Raw genomic sequence first — 17,523 nt, forward strand, 5'->3', positions numbered from 1 at the left:
AACCTGGTCAGCAAAGGGTTAGTTTTGCCGTGTGGAGGAGTCTCCTGAGTACCCCTTTCCCAGTTCAGCTGTTTTTCTCCTACCAGTAAAAGCTGTGCAGAGCTGTACTCCAAGCGCTAATTGTAATATTTTCCTTGCAAATTTACTTCAGAACATCTTTTAGCACAGGAGTTCTTGTTTCCACAAATGCAAATGAGTCTGCTCCAAGACTTCTGGCACTTGCACGTCTCCAAAGGAGGGGATGATGAACACCCGGCGTGGAGCTGGGGTACCCGCGTCCTTCCTGAGTCTCCCCCGATCCCTGCAAGCTCCTGTGCTTCGGCACCCACCCGGGCAGTGGAAACCAGTGTCCCTGGAGGCGACCCCCGCTCGCCCCTTGCCTTTAATAGCAGCGACGGCGGTAGATTTTTATTTCCACGGAAGGGCCGGAACATTTGATTTATTTCTACAGTGGGTGTGCGGAAGAGGGACGCGGCTGCGGGGTCCCTCTCCCCCGTGGCTTCCCATAAGGTTGGGAAGCCCAGGGAGGCGGGGAGCGGGAGGAAGGAGCCGAGGAGGAGGGAACAGAGCCGGGGCCGCTCGGCCGTCGGGCAGCGGTGCGGGGGGCGGGTGCCGCAGCCGGCCCCGCGGGGAGGTGAGAGCGGGGGCGGGGGGATGCTCAGCGTTCATCTCCTCTCTTTGCTTCCCAAAATCATTCTGGAAAACACTGGTTTCTTAAAGTTGTCCCTGGGAAGTCAGACGTCAAATTTCTGGACTGAAAAAAAAAAAAAAAACAAACCAACTCAACATCAAACCCCCTCAAAAACTGGTGGAAAGGGAGAGCTCTGTCCCGGAGTGAGCTTTGGGATCACGCAGGGAGCGTGGAAATGGGATAAAAGTGTCCCGTCGGCATCGGGCTAGGAGCTGGTGTTACAGCGGTGGCCAGCTCCGGATGGTCACGGCGGTTCTGGACTTTTTCTTTGAAACGATGAAAAACTATAATAAAGTTAAGGATTATAAAAGACCGGCTTTGATACTGGTTTAAAAGTAGTCAGCGGAAAGGCGATGAAAGATTACTTTATTTTTTAATATGGCGGGACCTGAATGAAAGAGGCGATTTATTAAATTTACATAAATCTAAAATATCAGACTCCTCGTTTGCGGAAACACAGGAGAGATCTCGGATTCTCTACGTAAAAATAAAATTATATTTTTTATTCTTAATATTGCACAACAGCAATCGGCAAAACCAATTATGAAAATGCAAAGAAGGGAACTAAGGACGGAAATATGCGCTCTCGTACAAAGAGAATAAAGTTTATTTGCGTATGAGAAATACGCTCTCAGAGTAAAGGAAACGAAAAAAGGATGATGCAAGCCATCCCTCCAAACGTCTCCTGAGCCAGGCGTTTTCCAGAGGAAACATGTTTTACAAAAATTCAGCCGAAAACCAGGGACTCACCACCACAGAAAACCGCCGTTTCCTTAAAGTTTATTGATTGATTTAAAGTGTTTAGCAAACAAAGTGCTTTCTATATCATCTCTTGCTTATTACTCCCATACCTTATACATTAATTATAAAGTTAAAACTTTTTTGTAACAACCAGAAATATACAGAAATGATTAACTTAAAAAAAAAAATAAAAATCAAACAACCCCGCACCCCAGCAGCCGCCCCCGGTCCCCTTTCCCCGCGTGTCCCCAGCGGCCCGTCCAGGTTCGGGTTTCGTTGAAGAGCGACGTATGTAAAAAAATAACCGTCATCACCGTGAGGTCACGGGAGGAAGCGGCGCGTCGTTGCTTCAGCGATGTCGAGGGATGGAATTGATAATTCTCTGTTTTACCCTGAGAGTCAAATGGGTACATAATTCAGTTTTTTTTTAAAGTCTTTCTTTTACGAGTGGCGAGACCAGAATAAAAACGAAGTGAAAAAAATAATAACAAATAATAATAAAAAAAAAAAATCGAACCCACACAGCGACGAGGGACGGTGAAAATAAAAATACAGGTAACGATGATTTACATCTACTTGTATGTACACGAGGAGGGAGGTTTTCCTCCTCCTCTTCCTCTTCCTCCCCTCAGAAGAGCAGTCCGGACACGTCGTGTATAAAAAGGGTCGTAGAAATGATCGCGGGCGCCGGAGCCGCCCGCGGGGGTCGGGGCCCGCCGCGGCCGGTGGCCGGGGGATCCGAGGGGCGGCGGGAGTCCCCGGGAGCCCCCGGCCGCCCCCGGCCGCCCCTTTCCCACCCGCTGTCGCTGCCCCGGCCGTTGTTGGATTCACCTTTCGGGTGTGGGAGGAAAATGCCACGCGCGGCGACCGGTCCCCCGAGCGCCCAACCGGGCGGCCCCTGAGGGGCGGCGGGTGCAGCGGGAAGGAGCCGGGCGGTGAGGAGGAGGAGGAGGAGGAAGGGGCGTCGGGCTTATAGGTGCGGGGTGTAGAAAGCCGGAGCGCCGTAAGTCTGCGAGCCCAGGACGAAGGGCGAGAGGACGGCGGGGCTGGGCAGGAAGGGCAGCTGGGCGGCGCACACCAGCCCGCCGGCGGGGTGTCCGGCGTAGCTGCCGGGCCCGTGCATGGAGAGCGGGTTGCCCATGGGCGGCGAGTGGCTGAGGGGGCTGAGCCCCCCCGCCAGCGCCCCGCCGCCCAGCCCGCCGCCCGCCCCGCCGCCGCCGCCGCCGCCGCCGGTGGGCGCGCTGGTGTCGGCCCCCGGGTTCTGCTTCTTCCACTTGGTGCGGCGGTTCTGGAACCAGATCTTCACCTGCGTCTCGGTGAGGCTGAGGGAGAGCGCCAGGTTGAGGCGCTCGCAGACCGACAGGTACCGCGTGGACTTGAACTTGTTCTCCAGCGCCACCAGCTGCTCGTAGGTGAAAGCTGTCCGCGCCCGCCGGGGCTTCCCCGACTTGGAGTCCGAGCCCGTCCGCTTCCTCTTGGGCTTGGCCTGCTGCTGGCTCTGCTGCCCGGCGCCGGGAGCCGCCGGCGGCTGCTGGGCCGGCGGCGGCGGCGGCGGCGGGGGGGGCGCTGGGGGCGGCGGGACGCCGCCCGCCTCGCCCGCTTCGGCGTGGAGGTGGCCCGGGTCGGCCTCGCCGGGCGCCGCCGAGCTGCTGCTGCTGCTGCCGCCGCTGCTGCTCTCCTCGCTGCACAGCTCTTCGTCGTCCGGCGGCTCGCTGTCGGGGCTGCGGCTCGGCCGGCTGCCGTAGTCGAGGTCGCACTCCTCGGCCTTGTAGAGCTCGCCGTCCTCTGCGGACAACCGACAGCCGCTGTTAGTCCTCGCCGCCGCCGGCACCGGACCCGGGCCCCGCCCCCGCCCGCTCCCGACCCCCGTCCCCTCCGGTGCGGCCTCCCGGGCTGGGGGCAGCGGGGAGAAACCGGCCCGGCGGGGCTCTGCCCCGACGTGGGGCGGATCCACCCGTCTGGCATCCCCGCTGGTGGGGGGACAGGGGTGCTCGGGGAGCGGGGCCGCCCTGCCCGGCTCCCCCGGGGGCCCTCCGCCCGCGGTGGGGATGCGGTTGGTCCGTGCCCCTCGGCTGCCCTGCGCCAGGGGTGGGTGAGGGGACAAGGGGAGCGAGGAGCTCTTCAGAAGCGGCCGGGACGGGGCTTGAAGCCGCTTCCGAAGCCATCCCGAGGGCTGGAGCCCTTGGACCGGGAAAGGGATGCCCAGCCCGGGGAGACTTTGCCAGTGCTGCCCCTTCCGAGCTACCCATCTTGGGCAAGAGCTGGCACTGAGACGTGGTGACACAGAGTGATTACGGGGATACACCGTCGCTTCCCACAAGACACTCCTGAAAGCCCTTTGGGAAGGCAACACGGGGGTCCCCGGGGTCCCCCGGAGCCGCGGCGAGCGGCGGGGCGCTGGCAGGGGAGAGGTGCCAGCCCGGGGGTGGGGAAGAAGCCCCCGCGCTCCCGCCTGGGCCGAGCCCGCCGCGGTTTGGAAGCGGACAGCAAAGATGTCACATCGCTTTTAACAATTTTAGTGACGGGAATCTCCGCATCGCCGGGAGATTTGCTGGTTTTTGCTCTGGCATTTTTAACCCTTTCTCGGCCTGGTTTGACCTCTCGTCACTTCCTGAGATGGAAGTATTAAAGTGGAGTAAATACGCGTATTGATTAGCAGAGCAGATACAAACTTAATTAAACTCATTTTGTGTAATGTACAAACTAGTTAACGGTCATTTAATTTATTTGGGTTTATATTACGCTCCAATTAACGGGTCTCCATCGGAGAACAGGGTAATTATCCGATATTTAAAGCTGTTGGACTTCTGCTGGCGGTTCTGTCATGATGAAGCCTGAAAGCAAATCCCATTTTCCAGAGAGTCGGCTCCTCCTGACCCCGGCCGCGGGCTTGGACTCCTCTCGGGGGAGCCGTGGGGCAAATCCTCTCCGCGGTCTCCTGCCACAGGGACGGGGATCGTGGGAGGCACCGCGGGCAGGTCGGGGGGCAGAGGCCCAGAAATACTGCCCTTTTTAGCCAGTGCTTTCGGACACTCCTAAACTTCCCTCCACTCCCACCCGCAACGGGGGTGCAGCTCCGGGAACCCCCTAAACCAGGGGCTCCTTTAACCGAGATACGCAAATAGAAAGTGAATCGCTCATCTGCCACCCCTATCCCCTGCGTACTTTACTTGGTTTTAATCCTTAAAAAAGACTGAAGACGCTGTCGCGCCTCAAACTTGCTCTATATCCTGACGCCGGACACCCTAAAGCCCATATATAAGAACAAGATATATAAGATATCGCTCAACCAGCTCATTTCGGCTAGCGTCGGATGTGGCCCGCTCACTAGGAGAAAAAGGGGCAGAGAAGTTAGTTGTAATCCTTTTCACTCGGAAAATATCCCTTAACAACTCTGGCTTCATTAAGAGTCCTTTCCAGCTGTCTGTCCGAGCTGGCGAACGACGAAGGCGAGCGCTCGCCGCCGTGGCTACCTGCCAGTGCCTACCTGCCAGCCCCGGGATTTTTTTCCCAGCTCGGCCCAGGGCTGGAGGATGAGCATCCTGCAACCTGTAGAACTTGTTATAAATCGCAGTGCGGGTTTTTTGTTGGGTTTTTTTGTTTGTGGGGTTTTTTTTTCGACAAGAAGGTCTAAAAAAGCGGCCGCGGACACGGCTGCGGGGCAGCTCTGGGGACGCAGCGCAACGGCAGCGCCCGGCACTTGGTCACACACTGAGCGGGGAATGTGTAGTTCGTTGGTGGTTTAGAGTTTATTTTATTTTTTTCCTCGGTAAACACTAGGAAATCCTGCCCGTAGCTCAACTAAAATTTTCTTTAAAGAGAAAAACGCAGCGCGAATATAATTGGAGAAAGAGGTAGACGCAGGACTTGAGATTTTGTTTCTGAAAGATTTTAAATGTGAATTTAATAAAGAGTTTTTATTGTTATTTTTAGAATTAAATGAGCGTAGCAAGTGCTATTTTCACTCTCCTTTTGCCAGAAAGCTTTCGCATTTTACAAGTGTTGGCACTTTTCTGGCCAGAGCTACTTTTCGGAACACTTCTCCTAAATGAAACCGCTGCTTGAGCTAATATTAATTACGATAGGGAAAGAGAATAATTAAGTTTCGTGATTTTCGAGCAGTCCCAGACCTATTCGTGACTGTTGCTGTAATATTAAAGGCGGTAGGACCAAAGGACTAAATGTGAGAGGTGGCCGGGAAAACTTGTCGGCAGGCGAAGCACTCCACTTCGTAATACCTCCGAATATATTTATTTTAGAGAAGTGATAGAGCTGCATTTCTCTCCTTGTCTGGAGATAAAAGTGTGAGATTAGCGATAGGCCGACCTCGTCAGTCTTTCTGATCCCCCAGATCTATTTAGTATGACAAAAGTCAGATGAGTTTAGACGAATAATTACCCCAGCTCCGCGCCGCTTTTAAAAAATCTCTTTTGAATTCTATTAATTCTCCGTTCCTGCTTTTGCTTTAGAGATTAAAAATGCGTCTGTTGTAAAAGCCTGGGGCTGGAAGCAGATTCCAGACCTCTTTCTCTGCCTAATTTTAATTGAAAGAGTCGTAGTTTGGAGGGATTAGAAAGCTCCGAGTCCTCCTCTCCCGCCCCGGCCATAGATAAATTGTGTTTCCCTATCCGAGAAGTTTATCCCCCGCCACTTGCCGCCCCTTCTCTCCCCTCTCAGGACACAGAATAGCTAGAGATATTTTTCACAACTACCGCCTTTCCCCGGAAACCCTCCGCTATCCCCAGAGTCGCAGTGTTTAGAGGTGAGAAAGTTGGGATATTTGGACCCAGAAAGAAAAAAGCAATCTAGAGCTTGGGTCGAATGCAATTCCCGATCAATAGCGAGCCCTAATAAGTGTAATAGGTTTTAATCGAGTAATTATCCGAATTTTGACCCTATAATTTAGATGTTAGGGAAGAGTTTGCAAGGTGCTTGAAAGAGATATGCACAATTCGATAATAGGATATCGATCCAGGCAGTCCTACATGCCACTCTGGGGCGATTTCCCCCATTATCCAGCCTCTTTACGCTGCTAAGCACATTTTACCTTAAATGTAATCGAAGGAATTTAATTGTTTTTCCAGAGATAACCAGCATTTTGTCACAATTAGTCTGATTTGTCCTAAAAAAAGCCAAGGGGAGAGAGCAAATTGAATCTGTCGCCCACAGCAACGGGCAGCAGGCTGCGGGGGGGGGGGGGGTGGGTTGGGGGGGTGGAGGGGGGGAGGAAGGGACGGGGAGAGGGGATGTGGAGGCTGGGGAGGAGATACGTAAAAGTCATCAATGCCTGGGGAGACCCAGGCCAGGTCGGGGCACGGAGAGAGGGTTTCGCATCCCGGAGGCCAGAGCTCCGGCCCTCCGAAGCCTCAGCTCTAGGAGCCGTTTGCAAGTTTGCCCGAGCCGGAGCTCACACCCAGCCTTGGCTCTTTCTGAGGAAGAAGAGGATGGCGGGATCCCTCCCTGCTCCAACCGGCCCAGCACCCCCGGGACTGATCCTGCCGCTCCCGGGATGCACAGCTCAGAGAGCCCGGGGTGCCCCTCGCCGAGCCCCGCGGGGCAGGCGGGGCGAGCAGGGAGGGGAGCCCGGCCGGTGCCGAGCCCCGAGGGAGCGCCGCCAGCCCCGGCCCGTCCGGCGCGATGGGCCCGTCCCCCTGCCCTGCCGTCCCCCAATCTAAGACAGTTTTCCACCTCTTTACACCTCGCAGCAGCAACGCAGGGAGCGTTTGCCCTTCCCCGAGAGCCGGCTGTCCCCGGCCCCCGGCTCCCAGCGGGAGAAGGATGGTCTTTAAAAGCATGCAGACCCCTTCCCCGGGGAGCTGTGTGCAGCCCCCTCATCCCGGGATGTGTGTGGGAGCTCCGAGTGCCCAGACGTACTTACTGATCAGGTCTGCGGACTTCTTACACGTGTCGAAATCTGCGGCGAGAGCCTTTTGCTCGGCCAGCTCCGTCCCCGAGTCCTCGGGCTTATCCTCCGCCCCCAGCGTGAACTCGGTGCCCACCGATTTGTACAAGAGCGCGCACTGCCTCCTCTTGCTGTTGAATTTGTTAGGGTCCAGGATATCGAGCACGGAGAAGGAGGTGGTTCTGTGCACCATGGGCAGCGCGGCCACGGCCCCCTCTTGTCCGGGGGTGTTGCTCTGGTTGTCCCCTTGCCTGTCCCTATTTCCAGGGCAGGAGTAGAGCGGCAACTCGGCGCCGGCCGAGAGCCGCTGCTCCCCGTGGCCGTCCATGCCTTCCCCGCGCAAGCCGCAGGACTCCCCGCCGATGCCCGCCGCGGCTGCGGGGACTGTCACCGCCGCGGCTGCCGCTGCCGGGATGGAGATGTCACCGACCTTGTCTCTGCTCACATTCATGACTCTTCACAGAGCCCCTCTCGGTTGCAACTTCTCCCCCCACCCCCCCAACACCTCCCCCTTTACTCTTCCCCCCCCCTCTCCGCTTCCTCCGGCGAAGTTGAGCTGGAAACTCCTCCCCGGCCCCCGCTCCGGCTCGGGGGCCAGCGCTGCCTTCGGCTCCCCGGGGCTGCGCTGGGTCCAGCCGGCCGGGAGCCTCCGGGGGAAGGCAGGGAGTCACAAGGTGATGCTCGGCTCAGAGTCTCCACTCAGCTGCTCCTTCTTCCTTCTCATCATCCTCACCAGGCTGCCCAGGCACTCCTGCCCCCCCTCCCCCCGCACGCACACACACAGAGGCGAGGCTGCATCTTATTTATGCATTCATATTTAGCACTGGATTGTAATTGGCTACAAATTAATCCCTTGCCCATAACAGTCTGTAATCTTCATCACCGGAGGAGAGAGACGGTGAAAGTGTGTGCCGGGGGGAGGGGGGCAGCGAGGGAGAGAGCGAATGAAGGATGGTGCTGGCTGTGATATACTTGGCTGTCAGCTCTGTTTCAGCACACCTCCACTCATCTGGAAAGCATCTAAATAGCCTTATTTGGAGAAGTGGGAGGAGATGCCGCTTTCTTTGAAATAATTGCGGGATCAATACAAAGAAAATATTATACACGGAAAATGGGAACTTAAGGTCTTCCATCCCTAATAGCGGAGTTAGATGATCAAAAGGGGATTGCGTGTGTGTGTGTGGGCTCAGAGGTGGCAGCCCCCAGCACCTGTTTCCCTTCCCTGCTAGTTTTATTAAATTAGAACAAAAGGAGAAAATTATGGACGGAGGTTTAGCGGCTGGAGAGGGGCTTGTGTCTGCGGACACACGCACCCTTACACGCTTCTCTCTCTCCTTCTCTCTTAGCTAATTAATTAAAATTAAATATCAAATGTGAGGGCCAGGGAAGTGCTGGGAGAAAATTAATACCTTTAAACGGCACAAGACAAAACACGACGATCAATAAATTCTGAGCAACTGGGGGAAAAGGTCTGTTCCCTCCCGTGCAGGAGTAAAGCAGTAACCAAACCTAACTTCCACTTTCGGGGAAAAAAAAAAAAAAATCCATCAAACCCGAACTCTCTCATTAAAAGAGGTTTTCATTATGGAAAACGAAGAGATAGGAATAAAAATTATCCGCGAATTATAAAACCCGAATTTCTTCCCCTACCTAATTTCCTTCTCTTTCGTGTATAACCGTCTGTGCTTTGATCATATCAATTTCATTCTTGTTTTGGACGCTCCAGTCGCTACTCAGTTTGAATGAGCTGCCAGGAAAAAAAAAAAAGGGGGGGGGGGCGGTAGGAAAATAGAGAAAGCATAAAAGGAAAATTAGATTTTTTTTTTTGTCTTTGAGGCTGGTGACACATACAAGGACAGGTCCTTTGCAATTACCGCGGGCAATGATCCTTTGGAAAGCAGAAATTAAAAGTTGGGAGAAATAATGGGTAAAACAATCAGCTTGTAATTTTGGTAGGGCTTGGACATGATTAGTCCATCAGCGGGCTGGGCCCAGGGGAGTCCCGCTGAGCCGGAGCCCACAACAGCCCCCGCTCATATATTATACACCAGCCCTTAGATTTTAATCAGACACCACAACAGTGTCCTTTCTCTTTTATGACTTTATTATGCTTTATCTTTAAATTATAAATCACCTCCTGGCTTGAAATGGTATGTATAAGCTCTGATCGTGTGTAGGTAATTACCTCTCCCCCTTTTCCTGACCTTACCCACGGGGCTGCCACGAACACTCAGCGAGAACGAAGTTGGAATCTGCGTGTCCACACACTTACACAAACACACCCCCATCTGTTTGTTTGTTCGTTTGTTTATTTGTTTGTTAGCAGCTCCTCTTTCCCTCCTCCTCCTCCTTCCCCTCCGAGCTTGCCTCTCATCTCATCTTTTCTTTCGGATCATTTTTCCTTCCATTACTTCTACCCGCAGATCTGTGATATTATTTAGGAAAAGTAGGTGGTAGTTTAGGAAGATGCCGATGATTTGGCTTTATCAGTTTTGCTGCTCTAGTCGCTTGGATTCGTACCTTTTCTCGGAAAGAAAGCGTTTTTTTGAGGGTGGCGGCGGTAGGGATATGTTTTATTCCCTGGGTCAATACTTAGGAAAAAAAAAAAAAAAAGGTCTCTGAATTGTACTTAAATCTCCGTGCCTGGATGCCCGGGCAGGAACAGTCTCCAGGGGTGGGGGGCTAAATTAACACAAATTCTTGGGTTTGCGCTGGGTGCTCGGAGGAGAAGGAGCCTCATCCCCCGGGCGCACCCCCAAACAGAGGCACCTCCTGACCACCCCGGCGTGCTCGCAGGCACCACTGGCCCGGTGGGCACCGGCAGAACAACCCCCGGGGGGGGTGGGGGTGGCGGTGCCGGGCGGGGTGAGGGGGCAGGTGGGATGCTGGGGAGCCACGGCCGGGCCCCATCCCGCCGGGACCCCCAGCCCGCCCGGCGCTTTTGTTTGTTGGCGGTTTCAAGCGAGTGTTATAAAGATGTTCTATTGCTCCTAATCACAATTGATTGTCAATTAGAGGCTCATTTGTGCAATCTCCATCCATCTGCCATCTCTGGTTATCTGTTCACCAGAAAGTTAGCGCTGATTATGGAGCCCTAGATGAGTTGTGACATGTAATATCTCTCTCGTGATCGGGCCGGGTGACCGGTCCCGTCTTGCTCTCCGGGAAGACAGTCCTTTCCGTTTTCCTTGCAGAAAGGACGAGCAACAGCCTCTCCCGAGCGAGTGAGCCGGGGAGCTGCTGTCTTTCGGGACTAGCTGGAAGGGGTGGTGATGGGGCGTGAGGGGCTGGCAAGGGACCTCCCAAAAGGGCTGCATCGATGCCGTGCAGAGCCAGCTCTTCATATTTTGGGCCCAGACCCCTTGTCCCGCTGGGGAAACTCCCACGGAAACGCGCTCTTTTTTTTTTTTCTTTTTTTTTTTTTTTTTCTTTCCAAAATAAATAGAGAAACGCACGGAAGACCCTCGCTTTTACAATCCTTCCCCGCCGCGGCGATAGTTATCTCTGTACTTAGGCTGAATTATACCTGAGGGGAGGTGATATTTCCAAAGCCCGAAGGCACCGGTGGCCAGAGCATTTCCCGGGAGCCGCCGTCCCCTCCAACACCCCGGGCGGTCCCCGCCGAGCCCCGTGTTCCCCCGGGGAGGAGGAAGGGGGTGGGGGGTGAGGCCTCTGCTCCGCCGGAGGCGAAGGGCTGCCCCCGGGATGTCGCGTTTAAGGATGGGGTGCTATGCCTCGGGTTTGCAAGAGCAGGGCAGGGAGGATCCGACAAAGGGCTCTGCCTTGAGTCCGGCCCCATCACTCGTCACCTTGTGGGTGAAGGGACTGAGGGTTCCCCCGCCGCTCTCCAGCCCCCGGCAGCCTCCGCAGTATCCGGAGGGATGCTGGGGTGGGAGGGAAGGTCCGGCTCCCTCCCACGGCTACGAGCAGTTTTTAGCTTAATTAGTTAATACTGAATTTCAAACTAGATTTCAGCAAATTCTGGATCAACGAACCACCCTTTTTTTTTTTTTTTCCTTCTTCTTGGTTTTATTTATTTATTTTTTAACCGTTCGCCATTCATCCCTCTCTCCGTCCCTGGGGGGTGTGGAGCTCCGGGTAATTAAGGGCATTTGTCGCTGCGGTAAAACAATTTAGCAGCCCTGGCTGCGCCGGGAAGGTCACTCCGGTGGCTGCACCAGGCGCGGAGCCTCCGCGTCCTTCCGCGCTCGGCGCTGCCCGCAGCCGCCGCACAGCGAGATCCCGCCGATGCGTGTCTTCCCGCGGCCGCTTCTGTCCGGCTGGTGGGTCCGGGAGGTCCCGTGGGCTTCTCGCCTTCCCCATTTTATTTCCAAACTCAAACCTGCTCCAAAACTCATCTTGTCCCGCTCTGAGTGGATATAATCATCATCATCATCATCATCATTATCTGTGGCCGCAAGCAGGGCCCCGCCAGCCCCCGAGCAGCGGGGCAGCCCCTGCCTCTCACATGGTTGTTGGTCTCATCCTGATTTTGTGCCCCGCGAGTGTCTCCGTGCAGGGCAGAGTTGAGGACCGGGGACAGGCGGTCACCTCGGGATGCTCTTCCCGGAGAGGCGGGGGAACATCCTCCCCTCCCCAAGCCCTCGAGCCAAAATCAGGAAATTAATTAACTCTATCCACGAAGGCAAATGATTTAGGAAAAAAAAAAAAAAAAAAAAAAGAATTCTGAAGCAGATCTCGTCCTCTATCAATGCAGTGTCAGGTCCTCATAGTAGAAGATTTAAAAGCCCTGGGGATTCCAGGTTAGGGTAGTAATGAGCTTAATTGAGGTTAATGCTTCCTGCACAGCTCCTTGATTATTAAATTAATATTATCACACACATGAATCATAATTAGAAGTTTAAATAATGCTCTAGGGGAATCCTCGGAGGATCTATTAAACAGTTCCCTTCTCTCTCGCCGGCTCCTTCCCGGCTCCCCGGCAGCCCAGGGGGGCGGCTGCGGGTGGATATTGCTGGAGGGACGGGACGGGACAGGATGGAGGGAGAGATGCCCTCGAGTGTCACCCAGGGGGTAGGGGGGATGCAGAGAGAGGGGCAGCGGCACCTACGGTCCCTCGTCGCCCTTTGAGCTCGGCGGATCCCCATACAGCCGCTTCCCCCCCCCCGCCTCCTAATTTTGCCGCTTATCTCCCAGCACCCGGGAGTTTATATAAAATACTAATAAAGTGCCTTGTTGTCACTTATCGCGGCTGGGGTCGCCTCTGCAGGGGCTTTTTCACACACCACGCGAAAGCCGAACGGTTTTGCTGGCAGGAGGCTGGAGACGCTCTGCCGAGAGCATCCCCGGGCCGCCCGCCGGGATGCTGGGCCGGCGGGGGGGGACAGGAGGGGACACCCCCCTCTTCCCCGGGTACCAACCGCCAGCTCTCCTGCCAGCGGCCCCAGCCCCGGCAGGGTTGAGACAGGAGTGGGAAGCAACCTAGGGGTGGGGGGTCCGGTCTGGCTGGGAGATCAGAGCACCTCCCCGCTTCTGCCCCCCACTTCCCGAGCTGGGGTGGTGCACCGACAGCAGCACTGTCCCGTTTGCAGGGGACACAACGCGGTTCAGGGACAAGCGACTCATTTATTTTACTGTTATCGTTGTTATTACTGTTATTATAATTCTTATTATTTCTAACGAAAGGTTAAAAGAGGAGGGGGGGAAGCAGTGGTGGAGGGGGCACACACAGCCCCTCTGCATCGCGGAGGCCGTGCGCGTAAAGGAAAAAATAAAATAAACGACAAATCAGATGGCCGGCACGCAGGCAGCTCTTGCTTCCTCTCTCTTTCTCTTTCTATTTATTTTCTTCTCTGTTGCTGAAACATATTGAAGGGGGAGAAAAAGGAAACATTAAGATCAACTGTGAGCCTTGCCGACGGTTTAACGATTTCAAATGAGCTCTGACTCTGGTGAAAATCTGACAATTACCCATCAGGATGGCAGATGATGGTTAAAATTACCAGAAATCAATATTCTCACCGGGTGTCCCAGCCTGATAAGAGAGACCAAGACAATGTTGACTATTAAAGTCGACAGCTTGAGATATTACACTATTAGTTATGCTATTTTTAATAATCTATAATATTTGGGCTATAATTAATTAATTATACGGGTCAGATAATATCTGGGGCTGGAATGAGGTCTGAAGGGTCTATTAAGGTTGGTAATGAGAAAGGAGAAATCTAATCTAAGGACGAGGAGCCGTGAAGGAACAAATATACAACAGACTTCAGATAGAGCAAGAGGGAAGGAGAAGGGCTATTGCAGACTCAGTGCACACACCTCTGCTCTTCTCATCTTCCAGGCAGAGAGGCTGCCTGCGATAGCATCTCCCCCCCCTCCGTTATGCGGGTACCCATTGCTTGTGGCGGAGGCCTTGCTCTCACTCAAATGCTATGGTCCCTGGGAAGCTAGTGAGGGGAAAAAAAATTACATCTGTATTAAGGAATTAATGTTAAAAAAAAGGAGAAAAAAAACCCCAAATAAACCCCAATAAGTCGTCCGCGTCCGTCCTTCCCCCCGGCCCCAGCAGCAAATTTCTGTTATTATTGGGATGTGGAGACTCTTCAGGCACTCCTGGAGTTTAAGCCTCCCTCCAAATGCTGTTAAGCCCCTCCTCACAGGTACAGCTTCTGACGTTGGCCGTGGCATCTAACCAGCCTTTGCGGTGCCCTGGGCTGTGCTGTTGTTTAAGATGTACGCCTGCATCCGTGCACTGATGGCACACGCATGTGAGCCTAAATATCACTGTCTATGAATACATTATATACGGATACTTCTTTCTGTAGGTACACACGTTTAAATAAGGAATGTACACAAAATACACAAATACACAAGTGAAAAAATACGACCTAACTGCATTGTGATGTACCTGTGCAAATACATCTATTTATCTGTCTTAAAGTGTTGATGTGCCTTGCATGTATCAGGCACATAAAACGGCTTTATTCCTTTCTCTGGAAATGAACTTTGAGTCAGGCCCTGTGAATTACAACCTCTCTTCTTGCTCAGCGTTACTAACCAATATTCTAGGTGTGACACTCAGGGCTTTACCTATTTTACATCGATTATAAACATCGCTCCTTCTACTGCTACAATAATCCTTTTTCTAGGGGTGTAATATTTATCATATTAGTTCTACCCTTATTAGTTACAGGACGGTGTGTTGAACAACATCCTTTCATATAGAATGATGAAAACCACATTTTCTAGTTATGCTTAAATTAGCCATGGTATTAATCCTTTTTTTTTTTTTTCCCAAGTAACATCTTAATTTTATCATTTTCAATAGGCCTCTCCTGGTCTTTACTTATAAGATAGTCCTTGTCCAGATCTGGAAACCACAGAAGTATTAAAAAAAATGCTTGCAATGGCAGAGATCATTCTGGGAAACTATTATAGTTCAATATGATTCACTCCTCCCTCAATTATTCTCTGTTGTTAATTGAAATCCACACCAGAGTCTGCAGAAGATGTTGGCGATAGGCCAATGTTACCCTGCCCTGTGTCTCCTTTGCATACAACATGGATATTTCTCTCTTCTTCCAGAAGTAAGATGATCAGGTGCTGATTGAAGGCAAACCTGAAAAGTTGCTGGATGGACATGGGAGACACAACTCCTGCAGGCACTGCTCACAGCACCTTCTCAAGCAAGAACAACCATATGAGCAAATGAAGGTCCTTCTTCCACCAGCCAAGGAGGAAGAGAGAAAAAGAGGTTCTTGTTTCTGTTGTTGTTTTTGTACGTAAAGGAATAAATTAACATGAAGATCAAAATGGTTTACCCTTCATGTTTAGGCAAGAGATCAAGAATTCTGTCAGAACGTAGCTGCTGTCACCGGTTAGTGATTTTCAACATCATCAACAAGATGTTGTTGTGTGATTTTCAAATGCTGGCAGAGCTGGTGAAGCATGAGTGTACACGGGGCAGCTGGAGGGAGGTGGAACTGAGCCTTCGAGTTTTCCAGTTCAGGAGCAAAGCAAGAAGCCAAAACACCAGCCCTATTACCTTAATTGTTCTGTAGAATAAACCTGGTGAATTCAATGAAGACTGCCACATCCCTAATTTGCCCATATTGACAGGCTGCTCCGGGCTGCTTCTATTGCCAATACTCTGCGCTACAGAAAATGGTGCCAAGCTGTTTCCATAGTCACGTACCAGTTTTTTGAACCGGACCAACATCCACTGGATTCCAGACTTTTGCTCTCCCCTGCAGAACTTCACTGAAGTCCCTGAAAGGCCATTTATGATGAATTTGATGTGGAAGGGACTGAGGAGGCACACAGGTTGTGCATGTAGTTACGAATTAATCTTGTCAAAGACAGTCATCTCAGATGGGTGAGCTGTACGCCTCTTTCACAATTTTATTGTTTACGCATTTAGAAATGATGGTGATAAAAGTGTGAGACACACTGAGAATAAAAAGGTTATCCTTTTAGATCTAATCTAGGGAGTTAAGTCGAAGGGGCAGCTCTACAACCGGTGCAAATTATTCTAGCTCCCTCAGCTGACTTACGCCAGGAGGGGATCTAATGCAAAATTGCGTGATGCTTTATTGCAAGACCTTGTCGATACTTGAAATCCCAGTCTTGTCGGTGTTGAGAAACTTCCTGCATATTCAAGTAAGTGTATTGAAGACACTGCCCAACAGGCTTTTGTAACCAGGTTGGAGCGTTTCAAGGCATGCCTGGCATACAGTTACTCCTCTCCTTAATACTATGGTCCCAGCTGAGTTGTGGTAATTCACTATTCAGCTCCAGACTGGGGAGGAGGGAAGGTAATTTTTTAGGCTGCCTAAATGCAGATTGAAAGCATGTCCTCCTGTTTATAGCCAAACAAAGTGGGTATAGTGGAGCATTTTGCAACCGTTTTCTGTGCACTTAGAATAGATGCAAAAAACTGCATTAGGCAAGAAGCAAGAGAAATGCTGTGTGCCTCAGTGCTAGAGAGAAGAGTTTCTTAATCTAGGCATTTGAAAGCCAGATTCTAATTAGGACTCTTATTTTAGCTATATATTCAACATGAAAATTTGGACCTGAAGTTTCAGCTAGGCACCTTGGATTCTGAATCAAATCTAAATTTAATTTCAGAATTATTCAAATTAACAACAGGAATATTCATCGAGCAGATTATTTGATTGCTGCAACACATCCAAGCAACTTAGGCTGATGTGTATTTGCGGGGAAATCTGTAGGGCACCTGATGTATGGTATCTGCATGGCCGATTCTACAGTTCGAAAGGCTTGTGAACTCCATCAGCCGGGAATCTTAAACGTGATGGAAACATCCCAAAGTGTGGTAAGTCAGTGGCTGATAATACTGTGACATTTGGAAGTGCACCCTTTCTGATATCAGTGGGACATCAGTTTGTGAAGATTAGGGAAAACTAGGGAAAAGATTTACAGGTAAGACATGAAAGTCACTGAACTTAAAGTCCAAAGTAGCAAAGAATCCTGTTCTGTCCCTACATATAAAAAAAAAAAGAGTAGTTAAAAGGATAACAATTATTATCCTTTGTAGCCAATTATCAATATCCAGAACATTAAAAACAAGGGTCAGCCAGTATAGTAGTTGCAGTTACAGAAATAACAAGTAAAACGACACCCTCAGCTATGGCATCTAATCATTATTACCCAGCTGGATTGAATTGAATATAATTAACTAATTAACCCAAGGTACAGACCCTGCCTACAAGAGGCAGGCCATTTCCTCCTGGTTGTGGAAGATGCAACAGTGTCCTTGGAGCTGCAGCCCAGGCTGGTGAGCAACAACTGGTGACCCCGACGGGATACATCCGCGAGACCCTGAGAAGCCCCGACTCCCTCGCCGGAGCTGAGAGTCAGAGTCCTGCGGTGAAGAAGGTAAAGCTGCAAGCTCCGACGTGGTATTTGTGGGAGGGAAGCGTGCTGGAGTTGGAATGAATGGACTGGGTCTCTGCTCACCCTAAAGCCTTCTTGAAAAAACCTTTGAAAACAAAAACTGTAAAATAAAAAGGGGGAATTATGGCATCCAATCATTATTACCCAGCTGGATTGAATTGAATACAATTAACTAATTAACCCAAGGTACAGACCCTGCCTACAAGAGGCAGGCTATTTCCTCCTGGCTGCGGAAGATGCAACAGTGTCCTTGGAGCCGCAGCTCAGGCTGGGGAGCAACACGCAGCTATTTGTAACTGCGGCGTAC

General features: G+C 51.9%; 1 protein-coding gene across 1 annotated transcript; it reads right to left on the bottom strand.

Annotated features, from left to right (window-relative positions):
• Window positions 1-2,402: 2,402 nt before the first annotated feature.
• Window positions 2,403-7,662, bottom strand: NKX1-1 (NK1 homeobox 1). The gene is made up of 2 exons (XM_086612377.1): window positions 7,311-7,662; window positions 2,403-3,217 (listed from the first exon to the last, which is right to left on the bottom strand). The coding sequence occupies exons 1-2, from the start codon at window positions 7,660-7,662 to the stop codon at window positions 2,403-2,405; spliced, it is 1,167 nt and encodes a 388-aa protein (XP_086468503.1).
• Window positions 7,663-17,523: the final 9,861 nt, after the last annotated feature.

This window comes from Tauraco erythrolophus, chromosome 5, assembly GCF_009769465.1.
Source record: "Tauraco erythrolophus isolate bTauEry1 chromosome 5, bTauEry1.pri, whole genome shotgun sequence".
NCBI classification, from domain to species: domain Eukaryota; kingdom Metazoa; phylum Chordata; class Aves; order Musophagiformes; family Musophagidae; genus Tauraco; species Tauraco erythrolophus.